General features: G+C 31.6%; 9 protein-coding genes across 9 annotated transcripts; 6 read left to right on the forward strand and 3 right to left on the reverse strand. All coding sequences in view use genetic code 12, as the record gives it.

Moving 5' to 3' along the window:
• Positions 1 to 351: 351 nt before the first annotated feature.
• On the forward strand, positions 352 to 1633 carry RAC1 (Rho family GTPase). Its single transcript, XM_064907055.1, has one exon. It carries the CDS (start codon positions 723 to 725, stop codon positions 1404 to 1406), a length of 684 nt encoding a protein of 227 aa, XP_064761923.1. The 5' UTR covers positions 352 to 722; the 3' UTR covers positions 1407 to 1633.
• On the reverse strand, positions 1576 to 2626 carry NOP6 (Nop6p). The gene has a single exon (XM_064903675.1). The coding sequence runs from the start codon at positions 2480 to 2482 to the stop codon at positions 1745 to 1747; it is 738 nt and encodes a 245-aa protein (XP_064761924.1). The 5' UTR covers positions 2483 to 2626; the 3' UTR covers positions 1576 to 1744.
• On the forward strand, positions 2627 to 3425 carry DFJ63DRAFT_163089 (SNUT3/LISCH7 family protein). The gene has a single exon (XM_064903676.1). It carries the CDS (start codon positions 2771 to 2773, stop codon positions 3398 to 3400), a length of 630 nt encoding a protein of 209 aa, XP_064761925.1. The 5' UTR covers positions 2627 to 2770; the 3' UTR covers positions 3401 to 3425.
• On the reverse strand, positions 3426 to 5166 carry DFJ63DRAFT_163090 (WD40 repeat domain-containing protein). The gene has a single exon (XM_064903677.1). It carries the CDS (start codon positions 5040 to 5042, stop codon positions 3450 to 3452), a length of 1593 nt encoding a protein of 530 aa, XP_064761926.1. The 5' UTR covers positions 5043 to 5166; the 3' UTR covers positions 3426 to 3449.
• A 123-nt stretch (positions 5167 to 5289) lies between these two features.
• Positions 5290 to 6672, forward strand: DFJ63DRAFT_313708 (putative oxidoreductase; the record flags this gene model as incomplete). The annotated part of the gene is made up of 1 exon (XM_064906218.1): positions 5290 to 6672. The coding sequence occupies one exon, from the start codon at positions 5290 to 5292 to the stop codon at positions 6670 to 6672; it is 1383 nt and encodes a 460-aa protein (XP_064761927.1).
• Positions 6673 to 8054: 1382 nt separating this feature from the next.
• On the forward strand, positions 8055 to 10589 carry NPR1 (serine/threonine protein kinase; the record flags this gene model as incomplete). Its single annotated transcript, XM_064907478.1, has 1 exon — positions 8055 to 10589. One exon carries the CDS (start codon positions 8055 to 8057, stop codon positions 10587 to 10589), a length of 2535 nt encoding a protein of 844 aa, XP_064761928.1.
• A 556-nt stretch (positions 10590 to 11145) lies between these two features.
• On the reverse strand, positions 11146 to 11580 carry MRPL19 (mitochondrial 54S ribosomal protein uL11m; the record flags this gene model as incomplete). Its single annotated transcript, XM_064905065.1, has 1 exon — positions 11146 to 11580. The coding sequence occupies one exon, from the start codon at positions 11578 to 11580 to the stop codon at positions 11146 to 11148; it is 435 nt and encodes a 144-aa protein (XP_064761929.1).
• A 241-nt stretch (positions 11581 to 11821) lies between these two features.
• DFJ63DRAFT_335899 (decapping nuclease) lies at positions 11822 to 13018 on the forward strand (the record flags this gene model as incomplete). Its single annotated transcript, XM_064908287.1, has 1 exon — positions 11822 to 13018. The coding sequence occupies one exon, from the start codon at positions 11822 to 11824 to the stop codon at positions 13016 to 13018; it is 1197 nt and encodes a 398-aa protein (XP_064761930.1).
• A 2292-nt stretch (positions 13019 to 15310) lies between these two features.
• Positions 15311 to 16768, forward strand: CAT1 (catalase A; the record flags this gene model as incomplete). The annotated part of the gene is made up of 1 exon (XM_064905050.1): positions 15311 to 16768. One exon carries the CDS (start codon positions 15311 to 15313, stop codon positions 16766 to 16768), a length of 1458 nt encoding a protein of 485 aa, XP_064761931.1.
• Positions 16769 to 17228: the final 460 nt, after the last annotated feature.

Consider the following 17228-nt stretch of genomic DNA (forward strand, 5'->3'; position numbering starts at 1 on the left):
GGCTGGATTTGATTGACTAAAAATATATTTAGCAAAAGGGTTTTTATGAGGTTACTGATTGCATAACTTACTACTACCAATTATGAAACTAAAGTCAAACCAAAAATGATTTCCTATTTTAACCTACTACTAACTGGATTAGTCTGCTGCATGACATGATATGAAAGGAATATTCAACTCCTACTCCAATTCCCTATCCCTAAACCATATCGTACTCTGTTAGAATTTCCCATTTAATTTCATATTCGTTTAATGATATGAAACGGTAATTAAAAAAAAAGCACACTATTTTTTTTTTTTCTGATGTTTATTTTCTTTTTTTTTGTTAGACGCTTTTAGGGACGAACCAGATTTTTTTTTTTTTTTTTTTTTTTCAAAGTGAGCCCTTTCCATTTGAGGATTTTTAATTATCTTTAAAACACCTATTTACAACAACTTCAAAGTTACACTATTTCTATAGATTGTTATCTCTTTATCTTGTTATCATCATCCTAATATCGATTAAGATATCACTCCCTCCTCCCTCAGATCATCGTCTATACAACTCCATCCATCTCCATCTGATTGTGTTTTATACGTCGTTCCTTTAATATATTCGTCATTTCCTGTTTCTTTTTTTGGTTTGTTCTAGATAACACTATTGATCTAATAGAGTAAAAGATAATCAACCCATTCCTTGTATTAACCCAGTCACTCAATCAATCAATTCATCATAATCATCAATGCGTCTGAAGAAAGCTATTACTTTGGGTGATGGTTTTGTTGGTAAAACCTCCCTTTTAATCAGTTATACTACCAATACTTTCCCAAATGATTATATTCCAACTGTATTTGATAATTATACAGCTACAGTAATGATCGATGGTGAACCTATCAAATTAGGTTTATGGGATACTGCCGGTCAAGCTGAATATGATAGATTAAGACCTTTATCTTATCCTCAAACTGATATATTTTTAGTATGTTTTTCAGTGGTAAGTCCTGATTCTTTTCATAATATAAAAGCAAAATGGATACCTGAAATCTTACATCATTGTCCAAAAGATATTTTAATCATTCTTGTTGGTACTAAAATCGATTTAAGAGATGAACCTTATGTTTTAGATGAATTAGCTCAAAAAAATTTAAAACCAATCACTTATGATCAAGGTATAAAATTAGCTAAAGAAGTTGGAGCAGTAACTTATTTAGAATGTTCTGCTGCAACTCAAATTGGTGTTAAAGAATTATTTGATTTTGCTATTAGAACCGCATTAGATCCTCCTGTGGTAAATAAGCAAGAATCTCAATCAAAACATCGATCTGTAATACCAAAATCAAATAATCAATCAAATAATCAATCATCATCTAATAAATCAAATCCAAAAAGAAAAGTCAAAAAGGCTAAAAAGTGTACTATTTTATAATCTCCCCCTTCTCCTTTATTATTATTACTACTATCATCATTATTATTTCATTCCGAAAACTATCCTAATAGCATATAATGCTCAATAATTACAACTTACATTTGTATAGAAATATTTAGACGATTTTATTCAATCTCATTTCCTTTTTCTTTATTTGTTCCTGTTTCATATTCTCTAATTTTAATCTAATCTGTCTTAGTTTAATGTATCAATTTAATTATAATATGTTTCTCTTTTATTTTCAATTCTAAATTTTATATTTGAATTAATTAATGCATGTTTTTGTTTATAAATATTTAATCGTACATATCTAGTATACAAACGGTAGGGTGATCTATCTAATTGATTAATGCAGCTCTTGAAGGATGAATATTAGAAGCAGGACGTGATTCATTGGCTGTTGTTGATTCGGTATTATCGGTAGTTTTAACCTTCTTAGCTTCATTCTTTCTAGCTTCTATAACTCTTTGCTTTCTTTCCTCTAATAATTTATCATTCTTATCCTTTAACTTAGATAATCTATTAGCTGAATTACCACCACCACCAACAGTTAATTCCACATTTATTTTACGATTTCTAAGTATAGTATGATGCATTTTTAAACTTAATTCCATTTTACTTTGAATTTCTTGAGAATCATTATCAAATTCTAAAAATGCTATCCCCTTATCTTGTCTGATTCTAACTCTATCAGGATTACTATTCTTAAAATGACTTAATAATTCAGTTTGTTCAATATCAAATGGTAAATTACCCACAAATAATATGAATCTTGGTCCTTTACCTTCATTCACACCTTTACCTTTCTTACCTCTTCTAGTCTTTCTTTTCTTTTTAGGCTCACCTTCGGCTGCTTTGGCTGCAGCTTCAGCAGCTTCAGTTTCTTCTAGTTTTCTTTTCTTCTCTTGTTCTTTCTTCTCTTCCTTTTGTTTACTTAATTCAATCTTCTTTTCTTCATTAATCTTCTTCTTCTCTTCTTTAGCTTCTACTCTTTCCTCTTTGGTCTTCTTCTCACGGAACTCAAGAGCTTTTCTTTGTTTCTTAGTAAGTTTACTCTGGTCTATACTCTCTGACATCTTGATATATATGAATTTATGGTATTATAATGTTTTATTGTAACTTAACTAAACCCTTCCTTTCGTCTATGATCTAATATTGAAAAAAATTATTAGCCATACTACTACTATTTAAAAAAAATTATTTTTGGAGAGAGATGGTGCACGTGATCTCATCTATGACACAAAAATTTATTTGTTAAGAGAAAAAAAAGAGAGTTATCAAAATAAATTTTGAATCATATCAATAAACAGTTAATCATTTTATCAATAACGGTTTTAACTTATTTCATATTCAGATTCATTACAATGGAGAAGGGGAAGATACGGATTAGCCTCAAGAATCATGATCTGAATTCAAATGGGAGGGACTCATCAGAATCAGAATCGACATTAACGTTTCCTCTGAAAGCCAATTCGGAATCAAGATCTCGATCAAGGCTGCCTAATGCCGCTAATCCCCTCAATCGATTAGGAGGGTCCAATGGTAATAGCAATGGAAGTAATGGATCTTTATCGGTTCCTTATAGAGATAGGTCTAGTGATCGGTCCATTGATAAACTTCAAAAAGCTCAAGTTTTTAGAAATGATGTAACGTCTATTAATGATATACCCTTGATGAATACCTCATTTAATAATACCATTAATAATCCTGAACATCAAGAAGAACAGAATTCAAGAGGACGAAGGGTATCTCGAGAAGATCCCAAAATAGATGATTCAATTGTCTCCAATATGGGTGACGGAGATCATGATGATGATCAACCGGATGATAATATGATAAGTTTGATGGGGTTTAGTGGGTTTGGAACTACAAAGGGTAAACATGTTAAAGGAAGTAAAGGTGGTGCATCGGTCAAACAAGAGAAAAAGACGGAATATAGACAATACATGAATCGAAGCAAAGGGTTTAATCGACCATTATCTCCCGGTAGATGATTTTCGATTATTATTTATACACATATATTATATATATATACTTGTAATCTTATAAATTATTTAATACTTTTGAATGCTCCTTTATCAAGTCTTCGTGTTTTTTTCTTAACTCGTTATAAGCATTGGAAACTTTTGATAATTTATCTTGTAATTCTTCATTAGCAGAAGCATGAACATTAGTATTAGTGTTCTTTGAAGCAATGGTTTTAACTGTACTATTTATAGTGGAAAGGTTTCTGAATTCAAGTTCTTGGGATACTTTGGTAGATAACCATTGTTCAAAATCTTCATCATCATCTTCGTCATCATCATCCACTTCAGCTGGGATTTCCATTAATAATTGATGATCAACTTGCTCATTACTAGCCAAGATTCTCTTTAATTGAGGTAATAATCTATGTCTCTTATCGACTAATTTATTCGAATCACTCACTAATCCTAATGGTGATGAATTGACATGTATATAAGATATAGGTGAATTACAAGGAGTGAAACTTTTTATAACTTGTTTAGTAACGATATCTGATGCAAACACTCTTCCTAATGAATCACCTGAAATTATATTGGTACCATCTAAGGAAATAGATAATTTTGTAATGTATATAGGTTTATTAGCATCATCTTCATGATTTGATTTATGTAAGATTGATTTATTTTGATTCAATGATGATGTTCTTTGTTGATGATGAATGAAACTAGTTTTGAAATTTGGATCATTATCGACAGTTATGATTTTTGAATTACCTCCCACACTTTCTAAGATTGATGTCTTTGGATTAAGATTATATAATGGAACTGATCTGATTAATCCATTAGATAATCCTACATAGACAGCTCTATTGGCAGGATCAAGCACTAAAGTTTCAATCAGATATGGTAAAATAAAAGTAGTTAATAATTGTTTGGAAGTAATATCATAAATTCTTAATGTAGTATCCTTTGATACGGTATATAATTTTAAATCATTTGATAAGCCATTGGAAGTTATTTCAATATCATTGATAGCTAAAGTATTATCAGAAATAGCATAATAAGGTTTAATGCTTCTCATATGATCAACATCATTATAATAAATCGAAATCAAATCAAGAGTTCTCCAAATCATACATCTTGAATCTTCACTGGCAGTGATTAAATAAGTACCACATTTTGAAAATTTTATGGAAGTGATGGTTTGATAATGGGCATCTTTCACACATAATAAATTCCCGGATGATAATTCCCAGATATATAATTTCCCAGACTTAGAACCACCCGCTAATAACCATGGAATTTTGAAACTTGGTAATTTAGAATTTGATTGTTGATGTTGATGATATTGTTGAAATTGTTGATGGAATTGAAAGGTAGTTGGTTGATTTATGATAGTTAAACAAGTTAAAGCTTCAGGAATAGGGATTCTTTGATCAACCCCATCTTTCCCCCATGAATACACATTAATAATAGCTTTACTTATAGACGATACAAATAATCTTTCACCTTGACCAAATCCAGTTAACACTGCTCCATTCTTAGGACAATCAGCTTGTCTGAATGATGCATGTTGTTGAGAAGTATGGATTGAAGTAGATGAGGCAAACGATTCTTGAGAATTCTTATCGGTAGGATCACCTTCCGCTATGTAGAATACTGATTCGTCCATCTTATGTATGATATTCTTGGTATAAATTGGGTTAATAGAAACGTGATGGCTCTACTATGATGATTGTGAAAAATTATACTTTAAAAAAAAAATACCCCGATGAGTGTTGCTGCTTGTTAATGCTGCGAACAAGAAAAGTTCAAATTCGAAAGAATCGAACAAAAAAAAATAATTCACGTCTTTAAAGCTGAAACACGTCTAGGTCTTCCAGATCAAATATTCAACCACCACTAACGAGAATAACGAGATGCCGGTGGATATATTGACGAAGGCCTTATTTGATGGACCTGAAACAATTCCCGGTTGGGAATATATAAAGACATATGGTCCAGTATTGGCTACATTAGGTGCGATCAAATATTACTTCAGAGGTGCCACCAATACTTGGGAAAGAGATCTTCATGGGAAAGTCTTTTTAGTGACGGGTGGTACATCTGGTGTTGGAGCACAAGTGGCTTATGAATTGGCCGCTAATGGTGCTGAAGTGATTCTTCTTGTGAGATCTACTGAAGATATTTGGATTGTTGATTTTGTTAATGATATGAGAGAAAGTACTAATAATATTTTGATTTATGCTGAAGAATGTAATTTAAATTCATTATATTCAATTAGAAAATTCGCTACCAAATGGTTGGATAATCAACCTCCTAGAAGATTAGATGGTGTGATATGTTGTGCAGCAGATGTTATACCAACTGGTGTTGCTAGACAAGTTACTCTTGATGGTATTGAAAAGCAATTGGGAATTAATTATTTTGCTCATTATCATTTATTAACATTGTTAAAACCATCTTTAACAGTTCAACCTCCTGATAGAGATGTAAGGGTATTGGTTACTACATGTTCATCTCAAGTGGCAGGAACTGTTGATCTTGAAGATTTATTATGGGAAACAAAACCATATCCAAAGAGATCACCTACTAAGGTTTATGGTACTTCTAAATTATTATTAGGATTATTTGCTAGAGAATTTCAAAAGAGAATAATGGAATATGAAAGAAAAGATGGTATGAAATGTAATGTTCGTATAAATATTGTTAATCCTGGACTTATGAGAACTCCATCTACTAGAAGATTAATTGGAATGGGATCACTTTGGGGATTATTACTTTATTTAATTTTATATCCTATTTGGTTTTTATTTTTAAAGAGTGCAAGACAAGGAGCTCAATCATATCATTTTGCCATTAATGCTCCTATATTTCCCAAGATTGAAGGAGGTAATCTTATTCAAGAATGTAAGATTAATACTAAAGTTAGATCAGAATTTAATGATTTAGAATTACAAGAAGAATTATTTAATAAAACGGAATCAATCATTAATGATTTAGAAAAGAAATCAGCTATCATTAGAAATAGTCAAAAATCAAAACTGGAAAAAGCCAAAGAAAAGAAAGAAGAAGATCAAAAGAAATCTGATCTTGCTAAACAACCAAAATCAACTGAAGAACTTGATTTTAAATTGAATCAATTAAGAAATGATATAGGTCTTGGAGTAGGACAAGTTAAAAATCCTGATGATTTACCATTATTCCCCACTGAAGATGAAAGGAAAGTCATAAGTGATAATAAAGGTAAGGCAAAGAGTAATCAAAAAGGTAAATCTAAATCTAAATCGAAGAAAACGTAGAGTTGATATATATATATTTAGGTAAAATAAAAATATGTCAAAAGTTTATACATAATGGTTAGATCGTAGGCTTATTGTGCTCGCTCTCTCGCTGTTAGTTACCACTCGGACCCCGCGGAATATCTTTCTTTCCCCTAATTTTTATTTTTCGATATGCCTAAATTGCTTAGGAAAACTTCTCGGTAATTATCTGTCACGAGATAGAGAATTGCTCAGAATTTTAAAGGGTTGCCCCTATTTTAATAATAGCAACGAACTAACTAAATTAATGCATTGACAAGTAGTATATAGAAGTAATCACCTGGTTGTATAGTGAGTTTACTTTTTATAAAAATAACTCGTATCAAATCAATCACATCGAATCAATCTCATCGAGTTTATTGATAATAAAATATAGTACCTGGTGATTTTATCCTACTTCTATCCGCTATAAAATAAATTGAAATAATCTAAAAATTAAAATTATTTAAGCTTTCCTTCTCCACTCTATATTTACTATTATGGGTTTTTAATATGTTATGATCTGAGCAAGAAAGCCCTTAACTGATTTTAGTGGTAAACTAATTTTTGCCTCATTAGCAAGCGGAAGCAAAGAAAAAAAAATGGTTCCTTCTGCTTATTCTTATTCTTATTCTTATTCTTCTTGTTCGTGTTTCTGTTGTAGTTAATTGTAATTTTGTCTAATTTATAATTCTCTTTAATTAAATGATCAAAAACTTATGAAATATAGTTTATAAATTAACTAGATAAATCAAATCTAATTATCAATATTATTAATTTATCAGTTTAGTTTATTTCTACTTAATCCGGATAGCATCTCCCGGTAAATAAAAAATAGGGAGCTAAAAACCGGTCACGTGCTTATCAAAATCAGCTAAATTTTAGTGGAACAAAAGAAAACAGCGCTAAAGTGGAGCGTTCCAATCTCAACATTCAACATTATCTTTACTTATTTATTACATAGTCTATATCCAAAACAGTGGAATATTATAGATCACTAGTTGTTATTCCTTCATCCACTAGGAATATAATCCCACATTTCATCTCATCTCATCATCAAATCATATCATATCATCATCAAATCGTGTCAATACTTTTGTGAGTGTATCCATTTCCTTACCTCATTACTCATAGTTTATTATTTATCGACATCTTTTTTTTTCGACTTGACTTAGAATTGTCTGTCCTGTCTAATCTCTCCCCATTTTAACCAACCAATCCTTATCAAATCAGTTTTCAATTATTGGCTGCCTTTTTCTTTATTGTATGATTATATTGATATAGGTTTATTAAATCATTTAATCTCGTCTTATCACATCGTATCATTTTCATATCATCCCTATCCTTTATCCTTATCATTCAAATAAATGGCCACAGCTACTATGGATTTAGAAAAGCCTGCCTTTGCTGCTACTACCACTAGTAGTATATCTTCAAACAGTAAACAACCAATAAGTTCCTTAACCAAACTTTTATCTGAATCAAATTCAAATCTAAGTAGTCCTCTTGTTTCCAAAAATCATTCCACTACATCGTTACATAATCATCAACTACAACAAGAAAATATCGATGAAGAAGATCAATTGGCTTATGAACAAGAAAAAGATGACTTACCTCCATTATCCATAAACATCAATAATGGTTCATCGGCTGCAGCTGAATCAAATACTCAAGTGGTTGATGGCTTTGATCCATCTCCTGGAACTTCAACTGGTGCCCCTTTTACTCCAGTATCTCCTCAAACAAGACCTTTCCATTCCACTTCAGTAAGTAATGGAAATTTTGCTTTTCAAAATAAAGAACGTCCATCAGCAGTAACTTCAAATTCAAGTCCAAGAATCGTAAGAACAAATTCAATATCTCATACTTCATTCTTTGCTACCGGTGGTTATGGTGGTGAAAGTTTGTCCATTTCTATTCCTTATGGTGCTCCCGGAGGTAGGAATAGTAGTCAATTATCTTCATCCATAAATACTACAAATTCAACCAATTCAACCAATAACATAACCAATGTTAGCAATATTTCAGGATCTTCAAGTTTTGTTGAATCAACTTCTCATATACCTAACTTACCAAATGGTCAACCAATTCAATCTATTCATATCCAATCTCCTCAAGTGACTTCAGGATCAATTGAACCAAGATTCGTTATTTCAAAACAAAGAGTCGCCCAAGCTCAAGCTGCGCAAGCTGCTCAGGCAGTATCTTTAAGTTCATCCCAAAGATCGGGTTCTCAATCTGGTTTATCATACTTTTTCGCTAATAAAAATAAGCCAAAAAGAGAATCTTCTTCAACTGATTTAGGATCATTCTATAACAATTCATTCCAAGATCAAGCTATTGCAAGTTCTCCCAATTCACTTTCATCAACCGAATCAAATGTATCATTCACAACTCAATCAAGACATAATTCAATGGCTAATTTAAAGAGATTCTTTAAAAAATCCCAAACTCCTATCCAAACTCCGGCCGTATCAAACTTATCAAGCTCATTAAGATCAGCTAGTGCCGTTAATATCCCAAACAATAGTGGATCAAGTACCCCAACTTCATTTGGTGGTGGTCCAACTATTTCAGCATCAGTTTCAAATGCATCATATTCTCAGTCTCCTGGAACTGGATTTACCGTTGGTTCAGCATCAGTTAGTAGGTCATCATCTATCTTACAACATAAAATCAGTTATCAAGAACGTAGACAATCAGTTCTGACCCTTATAAATCCTCAACAACAATTACCATTTTCAAAAAGATATAGTAAATTAGGTGAGAATTTAGGAGCAGGAGCTGGTGGTTCAGTTAGATTAGTTAATCGATTATCTGATAAAAAAGTATTTGCCGTTAAAGAATTCAGAGCTAAATATCAAAATGAAACAAAACGTGATTACGCAAAGAAAATCACCGGTGAATATTGTATTGGTTCTACTTTAAAACATCCAAATATCATTGAAACTGTTGAAATCTGTTATGAAAATGAAAGAATTTATCAAGTTATGGAATATTGTGATTATGATTTATTCGCTATTGTGATGTCCAATAAAATGTCTCGCGAAGAAATCAATTGTTGTTTTAAACAAATCTTATCCGGTATTCATTATTTACATTCCATGGGTTTATCTCATCGTGATTTGAAATTGGATAATTGTGTCATTGATGTAAGAGGTATAGTTAAAATCATTGATTTTGGTTCGGCCGTAGTGTTTGCATATCCATTCACTAAAACTTTAATTGAAGCTCAAGGTATTGTAGGTTCTGATCCTTATTTAGCTCCCGAAGTTTGTGTGTTCAATAAATACGATCCAAGACCGGTTGATGTATGGTCAGCCGCTATAATTTATTGTTGTATGATGTTAAAGAAATTCCCTTGGAAAGTACCTAAATTATCCGATAGTAGTTTCAAATTATTTGCTACTAGAGGTGAATACGTTTCTATTAGTGAAATGTTAAAGAGAACTCCAGCTGATGTAGCTTTATTAAAAGAACAAAAGGAAAAGGAATCAAATGAAGAAAACATAACTCCTCCAGCTGAATCAAATGGAAATACAACTCCAGCTGTATCATCACCATTAAATAACTTGGATGATATCAAACAAGAAGTTGATAACGCTTCCAAAGCAGAAACTCCAGATGGTAAACCTCACACTTCATCAGAAACCGGTGCGGGTAGATTATTATTAGCCTTACCTGAAGATTGTCGTCCATTGATTGGTAAAATGGTGGAATTACCGCCAGCATGCCGTATTTCAATTGATGAATGTTTCAATGATGAATGGTTGAATTCAGTTAGTATGTGTACTGTCGATGAAAGATTCCATCCTGAAGGCAATACTTTTGAAGTTATCAAATGTGAAGATCATGAACATACTCAAGTTGATCAATCTAAAGCTCATATTGCTGCCTTTGAAAAGAAAAAGAGATAATAAATTCACATCTTTCAATTCGAACATCATCCTTTTCTCTGCACCACCAACTCCCATACATCATTTACCCACATGCATATAGCCTCTTTCAGTTCCATGGGTTTTATATTTGAGAATCAGTCGATCCTGAAACTTCAAAAATCATCAATCATCCCCCTAAAAATACATACTTAAAAATGAAATTTCCAGACAATTTCTTTCTCATTCCATTCATTAAAAATATCCCTAGTTAAAATTTTTATTTCAAGTGTTACTATTATTATTATCTTCATCGTCTTTTTTTTATATCGTTTAATCGTTACTTGGAGGATCAATCTTCCAAAGTAAACATATGTACATTGTTGTTAACTTTTTATTTACTTTTATTATTATTATCAGCTTATTTATAAATATTATAAAATTACAAATATCGTATTATCGTTATTACATTGAATCTTAAATAGATAATTTATATGTATTATGGGCGTTTGTAGGTATATACAAGAAACTTTGAACTAATTTACAGAATGATGAAAATGGACTATGCAGAAAATATTTTAGTGATTGACCTTAACACTTATGGAACGACATTAACACCAATGACTTTAGCAGTCAGCAATACAGCACCAACAATAGATTTCAATTCGACATTCTTATGTCTATCATCAGTCTTCTTAATCTTTGCAATTTCATAAACATGTTTTAAACTAATTTCTCCTACACTTTCTTTACCTGCTTTAGCGGCACCTTTTGAAATTTTAGCAGCTTCCATCAATAACCATGAAGTTGGAGGAGACTTCATCTCGAATGTGAATGATCTATCTGGTTTAACTTGGATCACTACTGGTATAGGAGTTCCTGGATTATAATGAGCAGTACGAGCATTGAATTCTTTACAAAAATCAATAGCTTTAACCCCCTTGGAACCTAAAGCTGGACCAACTGGAGGAGCAGGAGCAGCCTTACCGGCACCCACAACTAACTTGATCATTGCACTTTTAACGGCAGACATCTTGTAGTCGTATAACTATGTTTATCTATATCGTTTGTTAAACTATTGTGCTATATGATCAATCCTTTGATCGATTTTTTCTTTCAGTGATATTGGAAAAAAAAATTATTAAGTGAAAAAACGTTACATGCAGGAAAATCAAAAGATCGAAGTAAAAAAAATATCATCTTTAAGAAGGATGAGTTTGAAGAGAATGTGAAGCAAAGGTTGAGATCAAGCTAAGGATAGTATAGATATAAGGATGAGTAAGACGTTTCCATTAAGTTCTCGGAGTCCAACTACTTCGTTGAAACAACCTAAGGAATTATTTTGTTTCATCAGGGATATAGATGGTGAATATATGTATGATGAAGATAGGATTAATGAAGAGAATTTAAATTATTATTATTTACCAGATTCAAGTTTAAATGGTACTAGAATTGATTTAAGTGCTGGATTTAGTAAATTTAAGAAGATAGATTATGATGACAACTTACCTAATTTCAAAACATACTTGCAAGCTATTAAAAATTACGAAATTAAAAATGGTAATAGTAAATTAAAAGCTAACATTATCACGTTTAGAGGTATAATGACTAGATTATTAACCTTACCATATAATTCTCAAGATTCATTGGATTTAAATATCGTCAAATATGATGGTCAAATATTCATAAATTTAGATCATGAGATTGAAATCAAGAAACATGAACAAGAAACCAAAGAAAGAGCCGCTTTACCAATTGATAAACAAGATTATCTTAATAAATGTGAATTCAGTGGTTATAAGTTTGAAACCATCAGTACATTACCTAAACATTGGAGTGATTGTTCTCGACAATTGATTGAACGTCGAAATAAGAAAATTGTTAATAATTTCGAACAATACTTATCTGTAATTAGAACTGGGATTGGGAATATTAAAATGATCTTGGTAGGTGAAGTTGATGGACTTTGGGATTATAAACCATTAGTTCATCAAGATGGATCACCATTAGATCATTATATTGAATTAAAAACTTCAAAAGTGATTGAAAATAATGGACAAATTGTTAATTTTGAAAAGAAATTATTTAAAACTTGGGGTCAATGTTTCTTAATGGGAGTTAAAAAGATTATATATGGGTTAAGAGATGATAAATTTGTGTTAAGAACAGTGGAAATTTATGATACTAATGAAGTTCCCTTGTTAATTAAGAATAATCCATTAACTAATGGTAATAATGGAGGTAATGAATCAAATAAGATCAATTGTACAAGTGCATTGAAATGGTATGGAGCTGTATTGGAATGGATTAATGAACAAGTTATCGATGAAGATACAGCCTATAGATTAAGCTATAATAGTCAATTAAAAACTATGATACTAAAGGAATTACCAGAGGAAGATAATCAACGATTGAGAAATGGTGAAATCTTGAATGAAGATTTTATTAATTGGCGTGAAAGCTTGAAATGAAGAGAAATATAGTTTGGTCGCAATTTATTTGCAGTAACGAACGGTCCGAAGATGGATCGATTTCAATATGATATTAACCGGATCAAGGTGTCACTGAGTGTTAGAAGCGAAATCCCTCGTTTTGTCGTTCCCATGTAACTGTCATATACGCATTACAAGAGATGACGTGACAATCATATCATATAATATTATCATTATTAATTTTGTTTGACTAAAAATAGGTCGGTCTAGGTTTAAAATCGATTTGTCAAATATTGTATTGCTCGTTTGCTAAAATGATTCCCCTCAAATGGCAAAAAAAAGGACTGAAAAATAATAAAAAAATAAAAAATAGAACACGCCCACAATTGCAATTCAATCTAATCTAATCCAATCCAGAACACATTATTATAGCTGACTAAATCCAACAAAACAATACGACAATAAAAGGTTTGAGCCAAGCAGCAAGAAAGACAAATGAAGAGACTAAAGAAACTGTTGAGTAAAGAGTGCATAAAAGTAAATGTTATGTTTTTCTAGCAACCGAAACGATAGCAAATTATACATAGAATAGTTATATACTAACAAAAAAGAATCTCTTAGTACTCGTAACAAATATAGTAATGGAATTCACATTAATAATTGAAAAGATAATCTAGATTGACATAGATAAAAGCCCTTTTGTTGGGGGCATGTAATGGGTTGTAAAGAGAGTGTTATGGTACTTTACTTGCCTGATTTTTTGCAACTGGTAAAGGGGTAATGAGTCCAAAAGGTTACCAAGAATAACCCAAGCCAATGAAGTTGTGGAGTAATGTAATAATCAGACCAAACCGTCGCAGTTATCGGATTCAAAGTTTGACATCAATTTCACAAAGACAATTTGAAATAAATAGGTACACTGTTTTAAAGATGAAGAAAAATTGTTGAAGTAATAATTTTCCTAATTAGGCTAGTTACGTGGAGAAAAAAGTGTCTGAATTATTTTATGAATCAGACATTTTTTGGAGCTTTTTTGTCTATGTCGTATAGAGGTATGGAGGTAATGATGTATTCTATTTTTTTTTCTGTGGTGTCTTTTTCAATTTTGTTCTATTTTTATAGGCTTCTCGACATGTCTTTCCCTACATAAGTATTAAGGGTTATGAATGTTTTTTTGCAGTCTGCTAAAGAATCAATGCTAACAAATCAAGATAAACATATGTAGAGAAGTGATAGTATATAGCTGGCCAAGGTATATAATGTATAACACTCAACGAAATAGTCTTATTCAATGAACAATAAAAAATGTAACTGAACGAAGGGTAAAGATGAAACTGGTCAGATAAAAAAGATAAGAATTTTATATGTCATGACCAGTACATAAAATAAAATAAAAGTAGACTGTTTAATCAGATAGATCTTTCACTGATTCCATCACACCACACACATTGAATTTCATGTACATATACATAATTAATGAATTTAAATGCAAAATTCCGAACTTTGTTCTACTTTAGTTGTTTGTTGTTATTATTGACTCAGCCAATGGTAGTTCTGGACAAAATGTATAGACTAAAAAATAACTAATGAGGGTCTCAGAGATGAGGCCAATATGATCTTAACGACAAGTGGACATCATTGTAAACATTCCAACTCGAAGAACTTACAAACTTCAATTCAATTGCGTTGATATTTTACTTCTATATGTTTTCAATTAAACTTAAAATCAATCTACTAAATCAAACATTAATAACAAATCGATGGTCTTAAAGTCTAGAAATCAACTCTAATTATTAAGCCTTAAAATCAGACAATTTCTCACTTCTCTAAAGAAAACCAAAAAAAAACAGACAAAAACTTCTTGCAGTGCCGGATAATGATAGAACAATCCTGCATACATTTGATAAAACACACTTAGTAATCCCGAGGTTTAAATTTAGTCTAGCCAATAACCTCTATAGTTTTACTAATGTTGCATCCAAACATCAATAGTTAATCACCATTTTCTCCCCCCCTCCCTCCCTATTAAAAATTCTGGTCAAGGACTAGATTAAGAAATAAAAATGTCTGATTAGAAACCTTTTCATCATCCATTTTTTCATATGTCAGAATTCAGACATTAAATTTTGTCTCAATTTAAACATCACCACTGTTCTACTTCCCTTCAACACAATTGAGGAATCAATTTATTTGTTATATAAATACAAGATAATAATTCCCCCCCATTTCTTAATTTATTTTTGCCCTTTTCTCTTTTGTTTATATCCATTAACTATCTATCAATTGAATTGATTCAACTTAGATTAAAAGATACTATTATAATCATTCACAATGGCTCCAGTTTATACTAATTCCAACGGTCAACCAATCCCAGAAGCTTTCGCTACCCAAAGAGTTGGTGAACATGGTCCTTTATTATTACAAGATTTCAATTTAATTGATTCCTTAGCTCATTTCGATCGTGAAAGAATCCCAGAAAGAGTTGTCCACGCCAAAGGTTCAGGTGCTTACGGTGTCTTTGAAGTTACCGATGATATCACTGATATCGTTGGATCTGCCTTTTTAGATACTGTTGGTAAAAAAACCAGAACTTTTACTAGATTTTCCACTGTTGGTGGTGAATCCGGTTCTGCTGATACTGCCAGAGATCCAAGAGGTTTCTCAACTAAATTCTATACTGAAGAAGGTAATTTAGATTTAGTTTACAATAATACCCCAGTTTTCTTCTTAAGAGATCCATCTAAGTTTCCTCATTTCATCCATACTCAAAAGAGAAATCCAGAAACTCACTTAAAAGATGCTAACATGTTCTGGGATTACTTAACTTCTAATGAAGAATCTGCTCATCAAGTTACTATTTTATTCTCTGATCGTGGTACTCCAAAATCTTATCGTGAAATGAATGGTTACTCTGGTCACACTTATAAATGGTCTAACAAAAAGGGTGATTGGCATTATGTTCAAGTTCATTTCATCACTGAACAAGGTAATAAAACCTTAAACAATGAAGAAGCTGGTGAATTAGCTGGTTCAAACCCAGATTATGCTCAAGAAGATTTATTCAAGAACATTGCTGCTGGTAACTTCCCAACTTGGACTTGTTACATTCAAACCATGACTCAAGAACAAGCTAAAAAAGCTCCATTCTCTGTCTTTGATTTAACTAAAGTTTGGCCTCATGCTGATTACCCATTAAGAAGATTTGGTAAATTCACTCTTAATGAAAATCCAAAGAATTATTTCGCTGAAGTTGAACAAGCTGCCTTTTCTCCAGCTCATACTGTTCCATACATGGAACCATCTGCTGATCCAGTCTTACAATCAAGATTATTCTCTTATGCTGATACTCACAGACACAGATTAGGTCCAAACTATACTCAAATCCCAGTTAACTGTCCAGTTGCTGGTCGTGTTTATAATCCTCACATGAGAGATGGTGCTATGAATGTTAACGGTAACTTAGGTGCTACTCCAAACTATTTAGCCACCTCCAATCCAATTGAATTTAGAGATTACAAATATCAAGAAGAACAAGAAGTCTGGCACGGTGCTGCTACTCCATTCCACTGGAAAGCTACTGAAAAGGAATTTGATCAACCACGTGAATTATATAAAGTCTTAGCTAAATATCCAAACCAACAAGCTCATTTAGCTCACAATGTTGCTGTTCATGTTTCTGCTGCTGATGCTTCTATTCAAGATAGAGTTTTCGCTTACTTCACCAAGATCCACCCAGATTTAGGTGCTGCTATTAAAAAGGAAACTTTAGAATTATCTCCAAGAAAATAAGTATGACATTTATTTTCTCCTTTTTATTTTGAATTTTATAGTCTGTCTCTTTTTCTTCTCTATTTACTTAATGTGAAATAGTATATATAGTTGAACTATATGTTCTTTTCATCAATGCCACTTTATTTGTTTTAATTTAACATAGCTTTTGTAATCAGGAACTTAAAATTTCAAATCTTTATTGTTCAATTCTCCGCAAAAATATTTGATATCTGAGGTTTGGATGTTCTAAGATAAAATTGAAAATTATAAAATAACCGTTATATTTTTCACTTATACGAACTATTAAGTAAGCGGCTTAATTTATCTGGAATCAATTTAAACCTTCTCGAGTGTCTCGGAGTTATTGTATGCGAACTCTTACTTAATTTCAGCTAAAATGATTGCTGTTGTGAAGATCTTATAATTAATTAAACCTCTTGTTTCTCTCTGCAACACCAGACAATCAAAAAAGTGATTC

Source organism: Scheffersomyces coipomensis (genome assembly GCF_036884675.1).
Source record: "Scheffersomyces coipomensis strain NRRL Y-17651 chromosome Unknown DFJ63scaffold_4, whole genome shotgun sequence".
Lineage (NCBI taxonomy): Eukaryota > Fungi > Ascomycota > Pichiomycetes > Serinales > Debaryomycetaceae > Scheffersomyces > Scheffersomyces coipomensis.